Here is a 23395-nt window from a genome sequence, read left to right on the forward strand (position 1 = left end):
ATCAACGGGTCATGACGACAGCAGTCACAGGTTTCGTAGTGATAGTAGTCTTCTTTCCTTGAACCACGGGTTTCTTCCCCACTTGCAGATCATCCTCTTGTTGCGCCCCCGATCGCCTTCCCTCTTCATGCCCGGTAACATCGGCCTGCATCATCTGCTCCCGATGCAATGCGACTGCATCTCGAACTTTCGCATCAAACTCCTCAGACGCGAAATAACCTTCACACCTTGCTGCGGTTGCGTATTCGCAGGACGGAGGCTGCCAGGAGATGAGCTGCAATCTGAGCATGTCCAGGTCCTGAATGTCACGTCTCTGCATGTCACACACAGTCAATAGCAGTATATTGACGGCGAGGAGGATGGCGATGCTGATGCGAACATATTGCCATGACAAGACCGTGAACATGATCGTGAAGAAGATGCCGAATGTGCGCCATAGGTTGACATAGGAGTCGAGAAAAGCGTAGGTGTTGTCAAGCATGTTGGGAAGCTCGGCGATGAGACACGAGGCATGATGTGATCCAATACCAAGTGGACGAAGAGGAAGACAGAGCAGCACGTTGTATAGGTCGTAGGAGATGTTTGGAACGCTGGAGACGGACTTCCAGACCGCACGTACTCCGTGTTCAAGGGGAGGTGGATCGAACAGTGCGGCGAGGGCGATGGGTAAGAAGAGCAGGAGGTATTTGAATCGCCGGAAGTACGAAGAGTGTGTAGTTGCATCGTCGTTGATCCCGTCTGAGCTTGCAGCTACGTGGCTGACTTTCTGCAACTCCATGGGGTTCTCTTTATCCATCGATTCGCGCAGGGACGTCTCGCCGGAACGCACAGGCCTTCCAGTGAGGCCTCCGATCGTTGCAACCAGTTCGTCATCGGATTTGGTCGGCTTATTCGTGTCATGTTCCGCAGTGTCGAACTTCAGTGGCATGGCTGGGTTGTAGAGGCGTGGCTGCGGCGTGCCGGATGTTGGTGAGACAATTCGCGTAGTTGAGGCTTTTGACACTGGGTAGTGTAGACGTGAGTGGGATCCGTGGAACTAGCGAATCTAAGGCACATACCTTGCGCCTGACCATCGATCGGAGTACCATGACCAAGCTTGCGTATACTTGGGCGAGATGGGCTACTAATCTCATCACATGCTACACGGCTTGACTTGATAGTGGTCTAGGAAGAGAGTTGGTTAGACAGCATGTGAAGCTGTCGCAAGTATACTGACTTTGGCTGGTCGTGGAGTTTCAAACGATGACATCTTAGAGAGGGTAATGGGACAACACGAGATGCGTGAGCCTTGACGGGAGACGGAAGAACAAAAGCGGATGATCAGTTGTAATGCGATGAGGACAAAACCCAGGATACAATCTCAATGTGGTTGGTGGGAGGAAGCCAGCGCAGTATGGAGGAAGCGGGGGCTTATGTACCGTCTTGTTCAAAGGCCGGCCCTGGCCATTTGTTCTGATTGTTGACTTGGGCGATAAGAAATGAACATGAGACAGCTCGGAAGCCATTCGCCGCATAATGTGACGGCCTGGTTTGGCTGAGACAATGAGCGGACTTTAGTTGACCTGGAAAGCTACGCTCGAAAGTCGTGACGATGAACAGAATGTGTGACATGCGTGATCAGCCGGCCCTGATGCATGTTGCGACATGTAGGCTGAGTAAGACAGCCACATCCTCACCCTTCACGGACCGTTACTGGGCCTGACAAACCTTTGCCTACGCCATGATGAAGTGAATCACGACACGAAGCGTACGCCAGCGAAACCCACGTCGTGGTTTCTGAGACCGCGCAAGCCAGTGTGCGCCATGCTGTGCACTGAAGAGGTGCCCACGTACGCTTGGTCTACCTGAATGCACCCAGACCATGCACGCGGCTGGGTCCATGTGGTAGGCAAGGCCTGGGGAAGCGCTCACTGGCATTCCATAGCGGAGAGTATACAGACCGCCGGCTCTTGAGCTGTGAGCAATGAGGTTATGCTGTTGGAGGACATGGGCGGACGTCGTGGCGTTCTGGGTCGCTATCGCGCATGCTCCGGTACTGCACCGCTCAGTGCCACCGGCCTCTTTGTTCGTGCTCATCGTTGTGCAGGAATCGCTCGATCGAGTGTGGCTTCTTCCGAATGCCAGAGGACGGTACGTGAGTGTTCGCACCGGTGGCCATTGTGATGCGCCCGAGTGTCTGGAGTTGGGCGGAGGACGAGGCGAAGTGAAGGGACGGGTCGTGGTCGGCTTGCGATGTGTCTAGGTAACCATGCTGGGCGATGACGACACGGCGGTGGACAGGGATGTGCATAAGGAACGGGCCTAGAGGCATACAGAAACCAGGTGAATCTCGCGACGCAGCAAAAACAGTGCCTCTACCTGGCCACGTTGCTGCGAGCAGTGGAAGTGGAAGAGGAAGGCTCGGCGCGTCGGCCACAACAGCTAGCGGCAGGATGAGAAGTGCCCAGGTGGGTTCGGGCTCAGAGTGCACTAGCGTCCCCTTCGCGTCGAGCCTGCCCATCAACTCCATCATTATCATCCCTGGCCGAGACTTCGATACACATGTCTACTGCGAACACTCTCCTCCGCTTTCACTGTCAAGTCTGCTCAAGCACGACCTAGCCCGCATGGACAAATCTTCCACTTCGAAGCCCTTGGAAGCCGCGCATCATCTTCGACCCTGCCACGACATGCATCGCCGCACCCCCATGTATGCTCCAGCACGCCGGCCCTTTTTCTGCTGTCGCCCTTGAACTGCCGTGCTATTCGCAGTCTCTTTGGCGCCGTTTGATATACACGCAGGTCAGATGGCTCTGCGCTCGTCACGCCCCTTGAAGGTTCCATCAGACTTGTCGTCACGGACCGGAAGCGAGATGTGACTGTTAGGTACTGCATCATCGCTGGAAGATCTGATGCGGCATCTCGTAGTCGAAGATTGATGAAGGTGAGAAGACATCTACGCGGCGATGCGCTCATTGACAGGATTGTCGAACCCGTGCACGGTTGACTCGCGGGGAACCAATGGCAGCTGCGATAGGGCCGCGGGGGTGGTCATGCAGATTCCGGCCGAGATAACTCCGTCCGTGCCGAAGCGACTGAGCTCCAGCCACGCCATCTTCCAGCTCTGCGGGGCGGCTGCGACTTTCTCTCTCTGGCGTGTATAGGCAGAGGCGACGCCAACTATGTGTAGTGTGCATTAGTACTACTCGCACATCCATCGCTTCTATGTGATCAGTCGACTGGGCGTGCTCCACACGTTGCTACCGTTGAAGGCAAATCCTTCAATGTATACCCGAATCGAAGGCTTCCAAGGTTGTGAGCTGTATCCAGGTTTATGCATAGTCTCGTAATGGAAACTCCTACAGTATGATCGCAATGTGGAAAGTCATTCGATAGGTATGTAAGGTCCGGATCGCAGCAACGCCAGTTTGTGAAGTCGAGAATATGTGCATGTGGTTGCAGTACAGCCTCCTGGAATACGTCTCCATGCCAATAAATTCTGCTAGTATCCAGAAACAGGACCTCCGAGACCTGGAGTAAGACTTAACCGCATAAAACGAACGTCATGGTATGGAGCACGATTTTAGAAGATACATGGCTGATGGACGAAATACGACTCTTCGTTCCAGAGGGTGATGCACAAATCAGCCTCGTGTAGTGAACATGGCCACGGCCGCCCACTACGCTTCTGCTCAAACAGCCCTTTGGCGTGCCTACAAACGCCAAACTAATATTATGAAGAAGAACTTCAGAAGCGCAGTAGACGTTAGTTCAATGCTATTTCAAATAGCAGCTCGTAACAAGATACAAACAGGAGGTCGTAACTGCTAGCTCACTAGTCGCCGAGTAGATAACTATGCATTGTTAAGAGCAGGTAGATAATAGACTCCTATAACATGCGTTGCTACTACGTTTCTGTTCAATAAACATTGCCATCACACAGTGTTGCTTAAGATGAGACTTCCCTGCAGCCACCGCCATACTCCCATTTGTAGTCCGGCACCATGCAGTGCCCTCAAACTGTCAATGCTTGCTCGAAAAGCAAGCTATACCAAAGGACTCCCAACTAGTATTGACCCATCATACTCGTGTGTATCCTCCACGCAAACAAGTTCTGGTTGACTCGAAGAACGCAGAAGGCCTTGTCTTTGTCATACTACTAGTGTCAAAGGGGCGAAGTTGCCTTGTTTGTGCAGCGGATACCCATCGATACTGGCTCTTTGGCGTGAAAGATCCTGTTATGGATGTCGACGGCTGTTGTTTTGGGCCCGTAGCACCAGCTCCGGATGTTGTAATACATTTCGTAGGACTAGACGGTGATGACGAAAATTGCGAGGGATCCGTGAAACGTAGCACAATACGTTCGGATGAAGTATTGCAGTGAGCCAGTCAAGAGACTCTTGAGCACGACATATGAAATGGATCTACCAAGTTGTCAAAAAATCTGTCTGCCCATGAGTTCATGTGTCCACTACTTGAGGACTACGGCAAGCGTCAGGTGCATGGTGGATGGCCGTGGGTAAACGCGCTTTGCGGAGATTGTGTTGAGATCTGTCGCAACGCGGAAGATACGTAAATGACGGTGACGAAGAGTTTGGAATGTGGAATGTGGATGTTCAGATGGGGAGTGGTCGAGATAGGAAGCCAACTGGTGGCTGGACGTTCTTTCATTTCTGGGTTTGTAGCTTCCATGCATTGTCGCGTGATGACTTTCACGTTGTCATCGCACCTGCCAGTGACGTGTTATTGGCATCGCCAAGTATATCACAGAAGGGGAAGTGCGATGCCTACGACCACAATGCGCGCTCTGATTGAAGTCCGGTTGCAAGCCATCGCCTGGCTTTTGGATGCTATCGCGCGATGAATACCGGCCCGCTATGAGGTGGGTGTTTTCCCTAGCACGCAATGGTTTGGTTTTACTTCGTCGTATAGTGACCTATTGCAGGCATCGACACTCTCTCCCGGAATTCAACGCTGGACCGGCCACGGCGGTGATGGTAGTGACGTACAGGCGCATGTGGGCTAGTGGGGGATGATGGTCGCGGTTTCTGCGGTCTTGCCAGATCCGTGGGTGACAAGTCGGAGTTCTGTTGAAGTACATATCATGTCGGTAGAAGGCGTGTCCGGTCCAGTGGCTGGCGACCGAACCTTCCAGGTAGTCCATCGATAAACACATACTTTGCGGCGCGTGGGACATGTGTAGTTGGGGTTCCGTTCAGCAGTAGCTGATAATCGTCCTGGTAAAAGCATACGCATGGCATGCCCGACGACTCGCACCTTCTACATATGCCGCCTATAACCTGCAGGCAATTGACGTTGACATCTCTGCAATTGTTACCCTATAGTCTAGTAGAACTCATAATGATATAAAAACTTACAGCGTCATGGTAAACGTTATTCTCACAACAAGCACCTATATGCATACGGAGGTGTTTGATGTTGTCATACACAAATCCAATGCACTTTGTGTATCTGCATAGTAGCCATCTCGTGCCCGTGCGATCTCGTGCTGTGTTGCGATTTCGTACTAGGACGATAGTTCGCAAGAAACTCCTCTTCTGCGTCTCTCGAAATGGGTCTCTGGTTAACATCGTCTTCCATGTGCCAGGATTTGTGCACATAAGCCTCTACCGTGGCTCGCGGAGTGTTGGTGTTGGTGTTGGTGTTGGTGTTGGTGTTGGTGTTGGTGTTGGGAGACATTCTTGGGATGATATCTGGCATGTAGAGTTGTGTGAGTTTGAGTGAGTGAGTTTGAATTGAATTTGAAGTGCTATCGATTGTCACGATGTTGTCGTCCTTCAGATTGGAAGGTGGGTTGATGACGTGATGGCATGGTCGCTCCTTCCTTCCTTCTTCAGGATCCGTGCTACGGCCCCGGGGAGCTCTCTGGTGGCCGTCCGGCTGCGCTGCAACCAACATCGACTGCCAACGTCTTCTGAACACTGCACGTCCGCATCTCGCTACGTTGTTAACGCTCTGCGCAGCATGCGGTCGCTTCTCAGGCCATGGCAGCATGTGGTCTCGCAATGTGAACGGTTCCCCCATGTTTCTGCCCGGGGAAGGTTTCGTGTTCCCGAGGTCGAGATCATGATGCGCTACTCTCCGTTCCGTCTAGCGTCTTGGCGCGGACATCTAGCGTCGTGGCGCGGGGCACCGTGTGCACGACAACATTGCTCATCAACACCAGAAAGAATAGAGTGCGCCTTTGACTCAGACTGAGCCCATTCATCAACACCAATGCTTGCGCCGATAGCGACCTTGTGATTACGATGCAGTAAGCACAGCGTAGTTGTCTGGAACAGTGAAAACGTCCTCATGTAGCATGACCTGCGACGCTTCCGGCCAACTCGGCAAGCCAGTCGCTCTCTGTACGGCATGACGACAGAGTCGTCCTTGCTAATTCGCGTTGCGGTTCCTTGTCCAGGTGTGCAACGTCGATATTGTACCTTCTCGTATTGCGTTCTACGAAGTCCATGGCTTCTGATTGCGAATCGGCAAGGCTGATTCCTTCATCGAAGAGTCTCGACTCTGGCGTCGGTTTGTACACGTCTGGCATAGTAGGCGAGGCTTCTGTATCCATCACCGGGATCGCTGGTTTCACTTACGGATCCTCTCCGCCACCATGAGCAGACTGGCAGAAAAGTGAAGGCATAGCCTCATCGGTGCGATTGCGAGAGTATGGCGATCCAGGCTACGTCATAGGCCGCGAGTAATCGGGAACGCAACACCACATTGACCGAGCCGCTAAATCACACGCGGAGCTCTCAATGTTAGACGGCCCACGCACACTGTACGTCGCGCTCATTGCGGGGTACGCTAATGCAGGCACTCCCGAGGTCGCGCTCCTTGGGTGCCCCTCGGTCCTCCGCGACGACACCACCAACATTAGATCACGACGCATCACCACCAACGTCACCCTCCACATCTTCTGCAGCAATCGCGCTGCTCGTCTTGTCCGGCTTGCGCGATGAACCATCAGACGCGACGATCATCGGCTAGCCCTTCCACCACGCACGTCACGACCACCATTCCAGCAACTACGGGCGACGGCAGCCGCTGATCAACGCGTCGCAGGCGCCATATCTCGTCCGAAGTGGACATGCTTGTACAAACCGGGACATGCACCACGCTTCGCTATTAGTGAACGACGTGGCCAGCTCGCTTGGGTCCAACACGCCGTCGCGTCTGCCGTTATGGGCCGAAGCGGGAGCCACTTCAATGGTTTGTATGCCTCCGGAAGGGACGCTTCAGACCTGGGCGGGCAACGACGCGCTCCGGTAGCTTGAATCACCCCGGCGCATCGCAAGACACAACGCTACTTCCTCTTTAGTCTCACAGCACACAGGCTTGTTCCCCTTGATATCCCTAGCGTCATTCCCGTCCTAGTCAGAGGGCGCGTCGCTCCGAAGACCCCAAGCATGCCCACCAGCGCACGGCATGTCCTAGAGTCCACGCCACTCCGCGTCATTGACAGCATCGAGAACGGCCGACGGTACACATTCGCATCTGCAACGAGGTGGACAAGGCTCAGACACACGGTCGCTCCTTTCCGGTATATTGGCCTTCACCCATCGCAACCTGGAGTTGATGACGCCCAGTTGACCACGAGCCTTTGGCGTGGAGCTACTCGATCGGTCGCTCAGCTACTGTGCCCAGAACGCGGCCTGATGTACACTAACTCGACCACTCTCACCAAGCCATTCACAACGAGTCCCAATGAACCAGACGAACACGCACAATGTCGGCGGCTTGAAGGCTTTCCGGCGCATCGCCCCCACCAACGGAGCAGCCTTCATTGTTGCTATCGCTCCTCACGCGCCCAGGGTCGAAGCACATCATGGAACAGGGCAGCATTGCTAGCGGACATTACCGGTGAGGAGGCATGGATCTGACGCTGTTGCTCTGCCCGACTGGCCAGCCACAAGGGTGTCGGGGCTACTGTTTGCTCCTGCAAACAGTCCGACGACACATGCGACAGCTCAAGCTCAAACTCGCGACCGTATCAGCAGCATGTGTCGGTCGCGACCATGTACATAACACCGCCCTCCTTTCCGCACATCCCCGGGACGCCGACTCGCGCACGAAACACATTCGCCGCCGCCAGCCCAACGGGGGAACACGGGAACATGGAGAGGGAGGAGCCCGGGGCCATACCTTTTACGCGTCTGGACCCTGCCATTGCGTGGACGCGATCAAGGGGGACTGTCACAGGTGAAGCAACCAAACACCGGTCTCGCGATTAACGCATAGCCAGCACCTGTGCCGCAGCAATCATAGTGTTGGATTCTGAAAGACACGAATGACCTGCATCCGAGTCTCGAGAGTGAGCGACTCTTTCAGCAACACGGTCGCCCTGGACATTGCAGCTCGATAGGTGCGCGAGAACATCGCCAGAGGCATTGAGCGGCCCGGCGTACGTCTCACCACGAAGGCTCTCGAATGGGATGCTGACCTCTCCAGCCTTGAGCACCACTCCGTCTCCAGCACCACTTCGCGATTCCCCCGTCCCATCGCTTCACCATTCAACGCACATCTCCTTATCGCCCACACTCCAGACACATCATGAGCGAGTCGCGCCGTGGTGAATATCTGGTCACAACCTCCACTGGCATGAGCAGCAGGAAGGCCTTGCCGAGACTCCATCGGCCCCGGTCCGAGTGGACCCCATCCCAGCTCTTGAATACGGTTGTCGCACTGCAACGGCCCCGTGTCCAGGCGCGTCGTTCCAGCCCGTTAGCGGTCACGGATGACAGCAGGGCTATGAGGATACCCTGGAAAGTCTTTGCAAAGTACTAGCAAGCACCGGCTAGCGGAACGCGATCTCGCTTTCTCTTGTGAGTCTATGCGTGGAACCAAGTACGATATGTCACTTCGCCACTCGCCTCGACCAATTTCACCGATCCGCGAACTATGAGCACGAGCCTGCTTGGACCCAAACTTCTACGGCAACACCAGATCGTGTGTTCCACTTCACACCGGATCCGGCGGTAGCTAGGTGGATTACATCATCATCATAACTCGAGCAGCGCCAAGCTTTGTAGCCGATAACGTGGCAGAAGGCCTTCGTAGAGCTCTAGCAACCGAACGTCGTGGTTCTCTTCGCGAAAAGGCTAGCTAGCAACATGGTCGTTGAACGGGCCATTTTCTCTCTCGGGTAGCCGACAGCTTATTGCACCATGATCGGGCTCATCCCTCCACATCCACAGCTTGTCATCGCATGGCGGCAGCTCAGGCTCATTGCGACAGTGGCGGCCCCACTATATGGCGCGATGATAACACAAGTCCAGCCGAACGTTGAAGGATCTAGAAGCTCACCTGTTGCCTCTTGCAACTGAATCTGTAATGCTACGGGCTCGAAGCCGTCAAGTGCATGGATCCGCGCCGTGCCACAATCTTTTGCAGCTGGCGCAGCTGCAAGAACAGCCCTAGAGCTCTCGAACGCGCTGAACCCTCCCATCCTCTTCTACATACATCTCACCCCTCTTCATTTCTCTCCTTTGCGTCGCTGTAGTTTTCTCCGTGATTGTGTGAACTGGCTTCTGATTAATCTCACTTGCCTCCAAGTGGCTTCCTGAGGCTCACACATTACATTCGCTGCCCGTCAACCGGTGTTAGCCCTAGAGGGCCTCGCGGGCGCGCTAGCCCACCGACAAGGCGCGAAGCTGTTGCCTAGCACCGGGACTAGGAGTGCTGCCATTCCCAAGCCACCGACTACACAATCTGCGATTGCGAACTGAACCTTCCACCCGCGACACTCTCCGCCATGCGCGTGACAAGGTCCATGGCGAGCAGCGAGCAGCTGTTACCTTCCTCTGCGTCCAACCGGCCCCTCGATCAACCCTCCTCACACACCCCGACGCTACCGGTGCCACACCTCTTGCCCAAACCGAGATACCATGAGATTTACGACTTCATCCAGAGACTTCACGACGGCAAAGAATCGGTCAAGTATGGGGATCATAAGTTCGCCGTCGTAGTTCGACGCCGAGACTGGCCTTCACTGGAGAATGAGCTGTTCGAACCAGGAGTGGAGAGCGAGAACCTGAACCGGCACACTGCTGGTTGGGCAGGCGACAAAGTCTACTACAACTACGATGACCGCACAAGATCTCTTACCATCAAAATGCGCGGTTACGCGCTTTACTGTCGGGTCACAGGAGGCCTTAGGTCCCGGCTGTGTGGGAAATTGGCCAGTGTGAAGAAAGACGTGGAATTGGGTGTAAGCATACTTGATCCAGATCATAGAACGCTTACATGCTCGATCATCGATGATCTCGAGTTTGTCGGCCGGGAACAAACATATATTCGCCCTCAGTCCCTTCGCACGCCTTGCATCGCTTTCAACTACGCACACAAGAATCTTCCAGGATTCGTCATTGAGATTTCGCATGGTCACATGGATCTCAGACGAGCAGCGCATGATTATATAGCTCGCAGGAAGGGTAAGTGACATCGCTTGTAAACTACGTGTGGGATATACACTAACATCAAACACCGAGTTGCAGGCAATACCAAGACATTCGTCGGGATTGAGTTTGAACATCGTACGCCTAAGCAACAACGCGTGTTGCGCGAACAGCCTCACTGGGCCACCTACCAAGTGTTTCGTTTCCGTGTCAAGGACAAGAACCTGGCGGTTATAGACGTCGGCACTCGTGTCAAGTTCCGAGATGCTAATGGTGTCATCTCGCCAAACGCCAAAATCCCGTTCTCTGTAGCCGACTTTGTAGCCGATTCTGCGCAGCCAGATACGGTCGATCTTCATGCTCTACAGCTGGACTTTACGCATCAAGAGCTTCACGACATCTTCTCATACGCAGAAAAGTATTCACGCATCGTAGACGAGTATAGCGACAAGATGCGTTCTGAAAGGAGGCAGGAGTATGAATACGCGGAACTGGGCGATGCGGATAGTGATTCCAACACTTCTGATTCTAAGGATGTCGGCACCGATGGGAACAACAAGGACGAGGGCGATTCTGATATCCTGAGCCATGTCGATGAGAATCTCAGCGAGCACGGCAGCCCCAGCGCCACGATTGCCACTTCACCGGCCCCTGCACGTGGCTCACCCCCTCTCAAGAAGCGGAGGCGCGATGGTCCTGGCAATATACACATTGGCGAGATCAGAAAGAGCTGAAGGGTGGTTGGACCCTCTGGGTCGGGCGTACAGCCTCTCGCGCGTGGGTGATAATCACGCTTATAACCCTACTGGCTGGTCATCAAGGCTTCTTTCTGTTACACGATACCCAGAGTTCGACTTGAGCTCAAAAGGCGCGACTCGCGGATCATGAGTGACCTGATACCACGACGGGATTGTCACGGAAGTTTAACTTTCATATGATATCGCGGTGTCCACATACGATGGGTGAATTCCACAACGCAGTCCATGACGTGCGCATCAAGTGATAACCTCTTTCTCATCCCTTCCATTATTTAAACGGCGGATTCAGTCATCGTGTATCCCGTGTGTGTTGCGGGAGTCATTGCGACACCGACTTCTACGAACAAGTCTTCTCTTCAACGATAAATTGCTAATGACATGTAGATGTGAGCCTGGCACGATCTTTGCCCCGTTACCAAGATGTGAAGGCTGAGCTGTCACATGCTTATCGGTAACGGCAGTGGAGACAATGTTGATCAACGCCATCATGATGTTTACGCTCTACTCATAGACAAGTTTCTATAATTGGTGACAAAGAAGTAGATGCATAGACTGAAGGAGATCTTGAGCTAGAGGGAGAAATTCGACAGAGAGCCTACGTTCCAGGAGAGTACTGGAGCAACGACAAGAACCTGAATCGAGTTCTGCGCTTGCACGACAGAAGACGCGATAGTATCACAAGAGTGGCTCGATGGAAGGCGACGCCAATCGCAGGAAGGAGCTGATCGGATCAAAGAGTCATGACGCCACGTATTCACGAATGCTTCACTGATAGGGACTGAGAAGGTACTAGAATCTTAGTCATCGCCATCAGCGGTTGGTGAGCTCTCCAGTGCGCGTACAAAAGCGACTGCACATAGGCCAGCATCATACACGACAGATGTTGCACGACATGTATCGAGGACCCTGTGTCGTCGCGGTCGGCGACAGCGTGTCGACATGCAAACCGTAGACATCTCCTCCGTGCCTCCATATGAACAGAGTCGACTTTGCCTTGCTAGCATACTTGAAGCGTAAAAAAGAAAGGGTTTTGCTGCATTAAGCAGCACTAGGACGTGGTGGTTGGCTTTGAACAAACAGTCCTGCGACGGGATGAAGAGCTTACCGCGCGCCCCATCGTTACTTGCGCATCCAGCCGACGTCGTTTGAGAGCGCTGTCCGGAACGAGAGCACACCTGTCAAGCCAGACACCCCGCTTTCCAAGCGTCACGAACCCTCTCCAGATGTCTGATGAGCTGCCCAGACTCTGCTTCACCTACAGGCTTTGCACCCATCCTGCCACGGCTCCCGTGATTTGCACAAAGATGGGGCATGACATGGTCGTGCTCATATCGTGGTCGTAATGAGGGCATACCGTGCGTCGCAGTGCTTGAAGCGGAGGTATCATGTAGTCTTTGTCGGGTGCGGCAATCGAGAGCTGGCTGCGGGGATACGGACAGGCATGTAGGGATACTCGTGTTGGCATATAAGCACGCAGCGGCGTGTGATGTGAATGCGGGCAAAGCGGCGGGTTGTATTTGACAGCAATCGCGCAAACTGTAAGGGAAAGCAGCTACATGGAGCATCCGTCGGCGAAGACGAGACCGAACACAACACGTGTTCCTGCGATCCCAACGACACACCTCTACCTGAGCGAAGGTCTGCCGAGTCCAGCGTCCCAGAGTCCATCTCTTATGACCGCCAGTTTCTCCAAGGTGTGCTCCGACAACTACTGTGCGGCCCTTACACCGATCGCGAAGGCGAGAATCTCGCTCATTGGAAGACTGGGATCGATATGCTGCGAGCAGTACTTCCAGCTCTACAAAGCTTTGCATCAGATCAGCCACATGACATCGGCGAGAAACCGGCTTCCCTAGATAGCGCCTCGAACCTCTCTCGCAACCATTGGGTTTCCACCTCTGCTCAAGAACTCGGTACTTTCCTCAAACAAGGTCGTGCTCTGAACGCGCATACACCGACTTTGCGGATCTCCAATACCTTTGAACGTTTCCAAGATGCTGAAGCAGCTTTCCTTCGCTTCGCACAGCACCGCGAAGTGAGTTTGATGTACCAGAATTGGCAGATTCTTGGCGGTAGTACCCCAGAGATGACCGCTCAAGACTTTTGCAAGCGATACGAAGATCGCATGTCAAAGGAGAAGCGCGCGACCTCCGACGAGTTTAGAAACTTTTTGAGCATCTCCGGAGCAGCTCTGGAGCACGTCGTACCAGGGCCAGACTTTCTTCGGGACCTTGGATACAGCTTGCTCAATGATCTCAAGGTTCAGGTTCATCTCGACGAACAATCTCAGTTTGGACCACCCGGAGGCAAAGAGACAAAGACGCGAACAATCGACTGCGAGGCCTGCCTTCAGTTCGTGTTGTATGGAGAGCGGTTTTCATTCTCTGGGTGGCACCTGGATGTACTAAATGGAACGTGGCTGACAACCATCACCGGCTTCCGTGCCTGGTTCATATATACTGGACTATGGACCGAGAAGGAATAGAAGGAACTAGAAACCTCGGTGGCACAGTGGAGACCAGCTGCTGAACATGTTGAAATTATTCTTCTCCGCCCCGGCGACACCCTCATCATGAGACCTGGTCATCCGGTAGTACACTGCGTCCTTACATTGGACGACTCTATTGCACGAGGAGGCATGATTTGGTCAGCAGCCGACATCGGCAGAACTATCAAGAACATCAATTACATCATTCAGTCGCCAATGGCCACAAATGAAGACATACCTCGGCAATTCTGCAATTACCTGGATGCGCTGTATCGTCATGTTCAGGAGGGGACACCAGCAAATACGAGCGCGGAATACGCACGTCGATTACAACATCCGGTGTACTCTTCTAGCGACTTGGAAAGCATCGCAAACCTCATCAAGCAGCTAGAAGACAGCAAAGTTCTATCTTGCGCTTGTGCAAAGACATGTAAAATCCCGTCGCAGAAAGACTTTGACCGTTGGGAGAAGCTTGTGAAGCAGGGCAATGACGAGAAATGGAAAGAGGATCGGAACAGATTCTGTCCGTGCTGGTGTTCTGGAGAACGTGTTCATGCTCGGGGCTGCAATAGGTGGTGTCATGCAAAGAAGAAGCTTGCTTGCATGGTGTGACGGAATGCATTTGGATCAGTGCGCGAATGCTCGTAGATAAAGAGGCTCAAATCACTAGACTCATCGGGTAAAACATACTCAGATTCCCTTCGTCCCTCTTTAGTGCAATCTTAAAGTGCACTGTCTGGCTTCGTTCTTGCTCATCGCGACACGTCCTCTTCTGAGCTTACTTCTGAGTGCTTGCGCTCCAACACGTCCGCCATATCAACACGTCCGCCATCAACACGTCCGCCATCAACACGTCCGCCATCAACACGTCCGCCATCAACACGTCCGCCATCGACACGACCGCTCGTTGTGAAGGTGCTTCGTTGCCGGCCTAGTGCCTGTCAGAACCTTGGAACGCTTCCACGTCACGATATTTGCCATTCGACCGTTGGCGCCACTGGGCTCGTCGCCTGCAACTTCCCTGTCCGTTCGCACCTGTCTCTGCCTCACGCGTAACCATGTGGAAGGTGATGGAATCTTCGTCTGCCGAGATATTGGTGTGGTGTAGAAGCTCATCTTCACTCGAATCGCCAAGGTCGATGTTTCGCGGATCAAAAGTACTGACGTAGACCAGTGGTACGGACTGATCAGCCTCATATCTTTCGAAACAACGTACCACAGCTTGGTTGTAGCCCGGACTTGCGTCGACTCGAGTGTCTGAGATGCCGCTGCCATGGGCGTTCTGAACACGCTCGTGCTTGACCATGGTAGCGGGTCATCCTTCGACGCTGTGAGTGTGCGCGCGCCCGTCGTCTGCCATCAAAGAGCTTGAGGGGTGGGGTGAAGTCAACCAATAGGAGCCAAGCTAACCTCCGGGGTCCATCTGGGTGGGCTACCAGTGCGGAACCCCCCCACGCCTGACTTGTGTTCTGTCTTTCGCGCTCGAGCCTGAGGGATCTTTTCGCCACATGTTGGACGGCAAGGTGTATTTGCTACGATGCTCATGTGTTGGCGTTCGAGCGCTGCGCAGCATCTACCCCATTCTGAAGACTCCGAGTTACAGTTTAGCGGCTGGCCCGCGCGGCCCCGCGCTGACCGCGAACGCCCCAAGCCCGGACACAGGTCCAGGCACTCGCCTGATATCCATCATCTGTCCATTGTTTTGCTACACAGCGTCCTTTATCATATGGCACAACCTGCTCGCGACGCGTCAGATTGCGAGAATTCCATCTGGTCAAAGACCCACTCACAGCTGACACGATAAGGCGATCACACGGCGCTGGAATGGACTCTCGTGCGTCTGTCCTAGCCCACACAGGTTTCGCATGAAGAGTATTATCATCTGTTGGTAAACTGGTCTCGCTTTTTTGGGTATGGTAATGTCGTATGCCGAATTGAACTCTCGATCCACTACGCAGGAATTCTATTCTGAACGCTAATCGCAGTCCCAGACACGAGCCCTCTCTATGAACAGCTGCAGTCTCAAGCCCCGAGTCTCCCCACAACGATCACTGGGTTCGTACACCCACAAGCGAGGATGCGGCAAAGCGGACATCCCGCATGGGCGGTCATTGTGGAACTAGTGCTGGGGGGCTCTTTGCCTAGGATAAGCCACGGTTCGATACCCCTTGATGTCATGAACGTATCTCGCTGTGGAGACATATCTTGCTGGGCGATTAGTTTATGAGCTCTTCACGCTGTCCAACGAAGGTGGTTCTCGGTGTCATATGCCACCACATGACGAGGACGAACAAAGCCCGCCCTTCACTCGTTGGGGTTGTCATCCGCGGTTTGAGGACCTTGTACAAAACATCGATGCCGGCACATGGGTCGCTCCCGGCGACTGGGCCGGTGGCTGTTCTGTTACCAACGACCTGATCGAACACTTTCCCCGGGCGAGCATCTCGCATTTCGTGCAGGATGGCACCACTCGGTACCCCACCTTTGATTTGGTCTCGCTCGAGATCATTCATACGAATCTGGAGGATATCGCGGTACAGCTGCGCGCTTCGTGCCCGCAGGCCATCATGGATGAATTGTCCGCGACTCTGGAGCACCTTGACCGATTGATCCATGGAAAGCAGGAGACAGAAGATTGTCAACGACGGGGCCACCATCGGCTCCCTCAATCTGAGTGATCTTATTCGGGAGCCGGTACCCGATCTAGAGGTTGCCGACAATGCCAGCATGCACGCCTCGGATGATGAGGAAGTTACTCTTTACGAGGGCGAAACCCAATACCTTCAAGCAGTAAACGGTGGGGCCACCAATGAAACCTACAATCTCGACGACGTGCTCATACAGTCAGACTTTGAAGACAATGCCAGGATCCTCGAGCTTGGTGATGCGGAGATGGCTGCGTACGAGGGCGACACGGACGAGCCTTCAACGCTTTCACTTGATTACGACTTCATCTACGCCGACGACATGGACGCCCAACCAGTCCAAAACCAAGTCGATGCCAGCGCGGTGCCTACACCATCCAACACCGGCCTTCTTCAGAAATTCGAATCAATGAACGTTAACGACTATGGAGAAGAGGTCTCGTCCCCGATCAATGGCCCACTTACCCCTCATGACCATCACGGCCCATCCGTAAATCAGTCCCTCGGTACCGACAGCACCGAGTCTGAACTTGGGCCTGGATCTGGCGACGATGAAGCCGCCATGTCGCACTCTGACCTCAACCATGACCCTCAGCGGAGGCATCTTCCCGTGTACGACATCCGCCACCATGTGTGCTCATCAAGGAACGGGTGGACGTGGGACTAGTAACCTTCTACCCACCACGTTGGTGGGTTGTTTGTCCAGAAGCCTGCAGTACGAGCTAGATTGGATGAGAGGTTGACATGCCATGCGCGAGTTCGGGTAGTACCTAAGCTGGAAGAGGTGAGGGGTTTGACAGGTATACAAATTGCGAATGGGGACGAATTCGACGGCAGAGACGGCGTTAGGTGCTCATTGGCGTTGGCGTTGGCGTTTTTGCTTTCTCGATCAGAAGACATGCAGCGTGCGACGAAACAGGAATTGATTGTAATGGTACTCAAGTACAAATGTAGCATGTGATCTCCTGATACCTCTTGCGTTGGTGTACCAGCCAACGTCATCTCGTTGGTTTGCTCGGAAGCAAGCCGCACTTCCGCATCTATCGCCTCCCCCGTCCTCGCAAGACTGTCTTCATCACTTTGCGCAAAGCATGACTCTCATTCAAGCAAGCTTTTACAGAAGTTCCGTGCTGCTCTTTTGACTAAGCCGTGGAAGATGTCGAGCAATATGGACCAAATGAGATACGCCCTCTCATGTTCTGGATGGCTGATACCAAGAAACTCTCCTGAATCAAGATGCACTACACTGAATAGTCGACCGTGTTTCTGCGCACAAGTCGCTGCAACCTTTTGGTGGCGAATAACGACTACACAATGCAGACGGCGAGGACCATGTAAGCGCGACGAGCTCATTAAGCTAGAATCCGAAAGTCAGGCATGGAGAAGAAATTGATGGTCGAAACAGCCAAGTATCATCATGATAGAGCCTGATGCCTATGGATGAAATGAAAGCACATGGTAAAGTTAGGACAGATAGCTGACAGCATGACGGGGACGGGAATGGCGTTCAGATGCTCAACTGAATTCGTGCTAGATCTAGAGGCAAGGCTCATCACTCGAACGGTCTCTGGAAGCCCCACGCAAGATTCTGGCATTGGAAATGTTCCCATTTTTAGCCAGTGACCTCATGTTGCTAGCTCGTCACCCTGCGTTTTCCGTGTACTGCATCATGAGATGGTCGGCACAAGAGAGCGGCCGTGGATCCAAATCCAGAAGGATGCGTGAGAGTAGCATGGTAAGTTCAGTAAGCGTTGAAGCACTTGTCGGCTCCAGGTCATCGGCCCCTGAATATACGGCTACCCGCACGTGGTGTGATGGCACAACACAACCTCTGCCCTAGGGGGTGAAAGACTGGATCGGTTTGGCTACGTGACATGCGCAATGGGCAAGATTAAGCAATCCTACGACTTACTTACTGTATCGAATGCGCAAGTCGTAGGAAGTAAAAGGCTGGGAAGCGGTGCGACATTGAGCTGATCTCTGGCTTCTGCTGCAGCTTCGCGCAGGTTGATCAAGCTATGCTACAATCGCTCCCTCCGTTTCCTATGGAGGCAAACCCAGACGGTGCGATTGGACCGTGAAGGCCTTCAAAGACTTGGGCACAAACGCGTCCTGATACCACAAGGGCGTCTATAACCGGAAGAAGGCGCTCCTTAAGGGCAAGGTGAACACACGGTCGAAAGCGCTAGGCTGGAAGAGACAGGCTGGTCGTCCTTCTCATTACCTCCACTTGCCAGTGTACTATGCCAATAGCCTATCAATTAGCGCCCCTAATCAACGTACTAGAGATGACGTATGGGGCTGCTGACAAGCCTTTATGCTTTTCTAAACCTCGGAAGACATCGGCCTACCTACCTTAGGATGGCATTGGTCGTCTCGAAGCTATTATATTGAGGCGAAGTAAAGAGTCCTTAGGCAGATATAGCGTACGTACTCCCTTTGTAAGGCCTACAAGGAGAAGATGGCTATGTTTGCGTGTGTCGAGAGATACCCATAGTGCGACGGCAGACACTACGGCACCTGTTAGTCGAGACGGCGCAACCTACCGCGCCTTTAGAGACAGATTAGAGGGTCTCGACCATCGTTACACCATCTTCCTTTCCTGTTTCTCTTTCCTAAGTTGAATCGGAGGGCGCTTAGTTGTCGACGCTTGATGCCGCCACACGCATCATGAATCGCTGAGAAGCAGCTTGAGCTGTAAAAGGGCCACAGTCAAATTTCAACCAGTTATAGTCCTACTTTTCGCTTTTCGTTGCCCCGATTAGGGACACGTGAAGACACTGGCCTGTGGTCAGGCTAACAGTTTGCCCAGTCGGTGCGCATGCGAGGTTGTCCATGGAGAGAACGGTCAGCGCTCAGCCTGTTCGCAGCTAGCTTTGTGCATATCAGTTTATAACGACGCCAGCAGTCGTGTTGTTCCTCGGAGAAGTTGGAGTTGTCGGTGTGTGTCTGAAGCCTGATGTCGGCCTCGTGCTGGGTTCACCGAGAATGGCAGCAGTTGAGATCGTCTTCGCCGGTGGGCACATTTGGCGCGCGGTCGCTGTTCAGGTACGTTGCGCTCGATACGTGTACGATATAGCTACATGAGATGGCGTCACTCATACGCGGTTCGCAAACCAGTGGCGGCTGTGGCTATCAGCGCAAGCACTGCATGTACCGCTCTCGTCCCGACGCGATAGAAATCTCACATGGGCACAGCCTTACAGCATTCAAACAGCCACTTGTCCGAGAAGGGTCGCGTATACCGGCACAAGCGCTCCAGCTGCCCTGCTAGCCCCGGGTGTGGTCGCACCTCCTCATCTGCTCATGACGGCCGAAGGCTCAATTGCTGCCGATGGGTGAATGTGCCAGGTGTATGTGCATGCTGTTTTCGAGGTTGGGGCCGTGTGGTGACAGGTGTGGCGGGCTGCATGGGCAATGGAATGCGCCTCTCGATTCAGCTACAGCATGCGAGGCGGAGGTCCTAATGTCGCGGGGTAGTTGGCGCTTTCTCCGCGCGGCTGGTGGTGGTGGTGGTGGTGGTGGTGGTGCTGGTGGTGCTGGTGCTGATGCCGCGGAGCCAGGAGCCTGCAGCTGATCTGGGCCTCGGCGCGGGGAAGGCCACTAGTCTGCATCGGAAGCGTGCTCGAGCCCTAGAGGTCGCGGATTTGCAAGCATGCGGTGTCTTCCCAGCAGTCTTTCCATGGCAAAAGCAAACAAGGCGGGAAACGTTCCAAACAATCGCCTCCTCGGACTTGCCGTCGCAAGGTCAGAGATCAATTCCACTGAGTGCAATTACGTTAGATCGCTAGGGAGAAATCCCTGGATTTCCGACCTAGAAGATAGAACAGGGAAGACGAAGGGAACCTTGGAAGTGCTGGTGTTGGGGTTGCGCGGCGGATGCGGGGCAAGCCGTGATGCGAGCTGTCACGCTACTCCTAGAGCGGCATGGCCTTGATCATCCATCATTCACACGGGCTTCGAGAGCGATAGCCATGCCTTTTCTCTCGTGAGTCCATACGTCGTAGTGACATCCGCCACATCTCACCCTTTCTCCTGTAGGCGCGCTTCGTACTCGCCAGGCTCTCCGTAACCTTCATACCCCCTCGCCGACGACGACGACGACGACGACGACAGTCTCCAACGCTTAACCGCCCCTACAGCAATACGCCCCGCCCGATAATTCGTCGCACCCAATAATGCACTGTCTGGGAGAACTCCCCATGCCCACATCGTGTCCAGGTACTGGCAGCCATGAATCCCTTGCCAATGATGACGCACAACACAATACGTCGCACTGGTCTGGTCGCTCCAACGATGCCGCTTGACAGCACTACTTGTACAAGTATCCGTGTACGGCCACCGACCCATCTCGAGTCCATCTTGCTGACGATCCAGCCTAGGCCTCACCACCAATCGCACACGCTCCCGAACGGCTGCACGAAAGCCATACGACTTTCGCATCAACCGCAGAGCTCCCGCACACCAATAACACCAGCGCCCATGACTCCTCCGACAGCGCCGATCGAAGGCACAGCCAACACCCTTCACACAAGCCTTGTCGCGCGTTGACCGTCTTACGACTTGGGACGATTGGCTGGCACACTGAACATGGAGGTGAACGGTGCGGCGTGGTGACTCAACGAGGGCGAGGATACCCGCGCCGACGTCCCCTGATCGGTGAGGCCAGAAGAGCAAGGCCAGCATGCACGACTACTTCGTCTCGCTAGATGAGTAGCGGATCGGCTGCATCGTCTTGGATACCTTACAAGAGACATACTGGGCTGGTTTGGGAGTCGGCTTTTCGCTTTGGACTCGTGCACCTCCAACGATCATGTGAAGGAGATCTCGTCGTCGGTTCCAAGTGAGTTACGGGCGAACAGCTATCACTCGCAGACCTGGGACGACAGGGTCCGTTGTTCAGACATGGAAAGAAAAGCGTGCGCATCACGCTCGACCGCACCAACAAGGACGGCTTTCGGACCCTCCCGCGAGGGCATCTCAGTTTTGCTTCGAACCCGATGCGTCCCTCGCTCCTTGAGTGTATGCTCGATGGCATCCGCGCCTTCGAATGATCGAACGGCTGTAGCACGAATCTTCTGCGAAATGGCCCACGTGGTTGCGGTCGGGGCTACGGCACAGCCAGGTGTCGGCTAGCTCTCGCGGGCAGTTACTGAAGGCTTTCAGGACTCGTGTCGAGCTTTCTTTGGCGGGATGATCTCGCATCTTTCGCGCGTCGCATCTCTTAGTCGGCTTTCGTGACGGGTCATGAACCGCGATATCAAATCGACATGGTCGACCACTACTTCACTACGCACGAAGTGAACTGAAGTGTCGAGGTGGAAAGTTGGGGCGGAGAGCCCGGTGCGTTACGAGCTGAGGTGCTGTTGTCATGTATGTGCAAATGATCGCATCGTCTCTTGGAACGCGCCCTGCGCGATAAGGGCGACTTTTCGGGCTTCTGGATCACCAACAATGACGAGCAACGAGCAATGTTCCTTTACTCACTTGTGTATTTCAGTCATGTCGTAGCCGCTGTGACAGATGCTCTCAAAGGCGAAGCAACAGATTGTCGTGGTGTTGCTAGATACGCTGTCTCTTTCCGTCTTCACCTGGGCAACCCGCAATCTAGACTAACTTTCGTTGCTCCGACCCGCGCACTCACCGACTGACGTTATCTTCCGACTCATTTTAGTACGCGCTCACTGTTTACGCTAAGCCTTCCTGGTTGCCAATTATCCTCTGTCACCTCACGCGCTGGTCTCTTCTCACCATCATGCGGCCTCGTCTCGCTATGCCACCTCACGCAAACTAAATCACTTTGAACCCCACTGCAACATGAAGCAAGAATCGGCGACAAGCAATACCAGACACCAAGGGTTCGTCTGCAACAGGCTAAAAGACCTGATGAAGGGGATCAGGTCGATCGCTTGTCGGCAGATCAGCTTGTCCAATCGGGGTTCCGCCTTCCTTGCAACGAGCGGAACTACAGTCAAGGAACCCGAGCGCGATGTTGGGGATACTATGAATATGAGTCCAGAGCAGCTCTTGATCGAGGCAGTCACCAAGGCGACTGGTGGCTACGATCATGGTGCAGTCTACAAGAACATGACATACGGCTTGGCCAGCGAAAAACGCTACCGACTTGCCCGCGCTAGTTCAGGTCTCTACAAGATGGAGAGCGACCAACAAAAGGACTACAAGAGCGGTGGTCAGCTCTCGGTCTGCAACAGCCGCCAACGTAACCGCTACGAGGAGCGCGATCGTTCCGCCCACCACCAGGACTCAATTCAGCGCGACCAGCCTATCAACTTCGACGAAGAGACGGCGAACTTCGACCGCATACGCGAATGGCTGGATAGTGTTCCGCTGGATCATGGCGCCTTGAGCACGAACACGGAAGAAGATGGAGAGGATGAGACCCTAAGCGATGACATCAACAGGCATCTGAACGATCACATCAATCGAGTGACGAGAGACTACAGACCTGGTGAGACTATTGCCCGGATCAAGGATATCATGGATGGAGGCCACCGATACCATCGCGCTCGCCAAAGCGAAGAGAACAATCGTGCCACGGGCAATGATCAGGCTGCGGTCAACTATTCAGTAGACAGCAACCACCAAGGCCCAAGCGACAGTCATTGCGCATTCCAATATGGCCACGAGACTTGGGTCAACAGCAGCAGCGATCAGCGTGCAGCCTACGAGCATCAACATCATGAGTTGTACTACCATGCTCGGTAAGCGATGCGCACGCGAACACATCATGTCTACGGGTTCGACTACGATAAGAATAAGGAGGGGTAAGGGGAAGGTCGTCTCGAATGAATGTAGGTAAGGCTTTCAGAAACGTTTCGATAATACAAAACTGACTCCAGACTAGCCTGTTCATTGCCTCCGTCTCGTCTACATCTATTCTTCCAATCTTTCGTCTCCCGGCTCGACCCCAACACGTACGGAACAACGGAACTTTGGCTTCCTTTGAGAAGCTGGCAGCGTATAGCGGAGGGGACAGAATGCGAGACAAAATTAGGAGCGCTTTCTGTCATCTGTTGGAGGAGCTCAAGTCGCACAAAGTATGATAGAGACTGAGAGCAGCGATGAAGTGGCGCTCACTTTGGTGGTTGCTGGAAACGT

General features: G+C 53.9%; 5 protein-coding genes across 5 annotated transcripts; 4 read left to right on the forward strand and 1 right to left on the reverse strand.

The window, feature by feature from the left end:
• Position 1: 1 nt before the first annotated feature.
• On the reverse strand, positions 2 to 928 carry J4E79_011133 (uncharacterized protein; the record flags this gene model as incomplete). The annotated part of the gene is made up of 1 exon (XM_049359964.1): positions 2 to 928. The coding sequence occupies one exon, from the start codon at positions 926 to 928 to the stop codon at positions 2 to 4; it is 927 nt and encodes a 308-aa protein (XP_049205605.1).
• Positions 929 to 9742: 8814 nt separating this feature from the next.
• J4E79_011134 (uncharacterized protein) lies at positions 9743 to 11119 on the forward strand (the record flags this gene model as incomplete). Its single annotated transcript, XM_049359965.1, has 2 exons — positions 9743 to 10421; positions 10485 to 11119. The coding sequence occupies 2 exons, from the start codon at positions 9743 to 9745 to the stop codon at positions 11117 to 11119; spliced, it is 1314 nt and encodes a 437-aa protein (XP_049205606.1).
• Positions 11120 to 12699: 1580 nt separating this feature from the next.
• J4E79_011135 (uncharacterized protein) lies at positions 12700 to 13628 on the forward strand (the record flags this gene model as incomplete). Its single annotated transcript, XM_049359966.1, has 2 exons — positions 12700 to 12781; positions 12805 to 13628. 2 exons carry the CDS (start codon positions 12700 to 12702, stop codon positions 13626 to 13628), a joined length of 906 nt encoding a protein of 301 aa, XP_049205607.1.
• Positions 13629 to 16244: 2616 nt separating this feature from the next.
• J4E79_011136 (uncharacterized protein) lies at positions 16245 to 16943 on the forward strand (the record flags this gene model as incomplete). Its single annotated transcript, XM_049359967.1, has 1 exon — positions 16245 to 16943. The coding sequence occupies one exon, from the start codon at positions 16245 to 16247 to the stop codon at positions 16941 to 16943; it is 699 nt and encodes a 232-aa protein (XP_049205608.1).
• A 5150-nt stretch (positions 16944 to 22093) lies between these two features.
• Positions 22094 to 23002, forward strand: J4E79_011137 (uncharacterized protein; the record flags this gene model as incomplete). Its single annotated transcript, XM_049359968.1, has 1 exon — positions 22094 to 23002. One exon carries the CDS (start codon positions 22094 to 22096, stop codon positions 23000 to 23002), a length of 909 nt encoding a protein of 302 aa, XP_049205609.1.
• Positions 23003 to 23395: the final 393 nt, after the last annotated feature.

The sequence above is a fragment of the Alternaria viburni genome, assembly GCF_023758015.1.
Source record: "Alternaria viburni strain BMP 2772 chromosome Unknown scaffold_37, whole genome shotgun sequence".
NCBI classification, from domain to species: Eukaryota; Fungi; Ascomycota; class Dothideomycetes; order Pleosporales; family Pleosporaceae; genus Alternaria; species Alternaria viburni.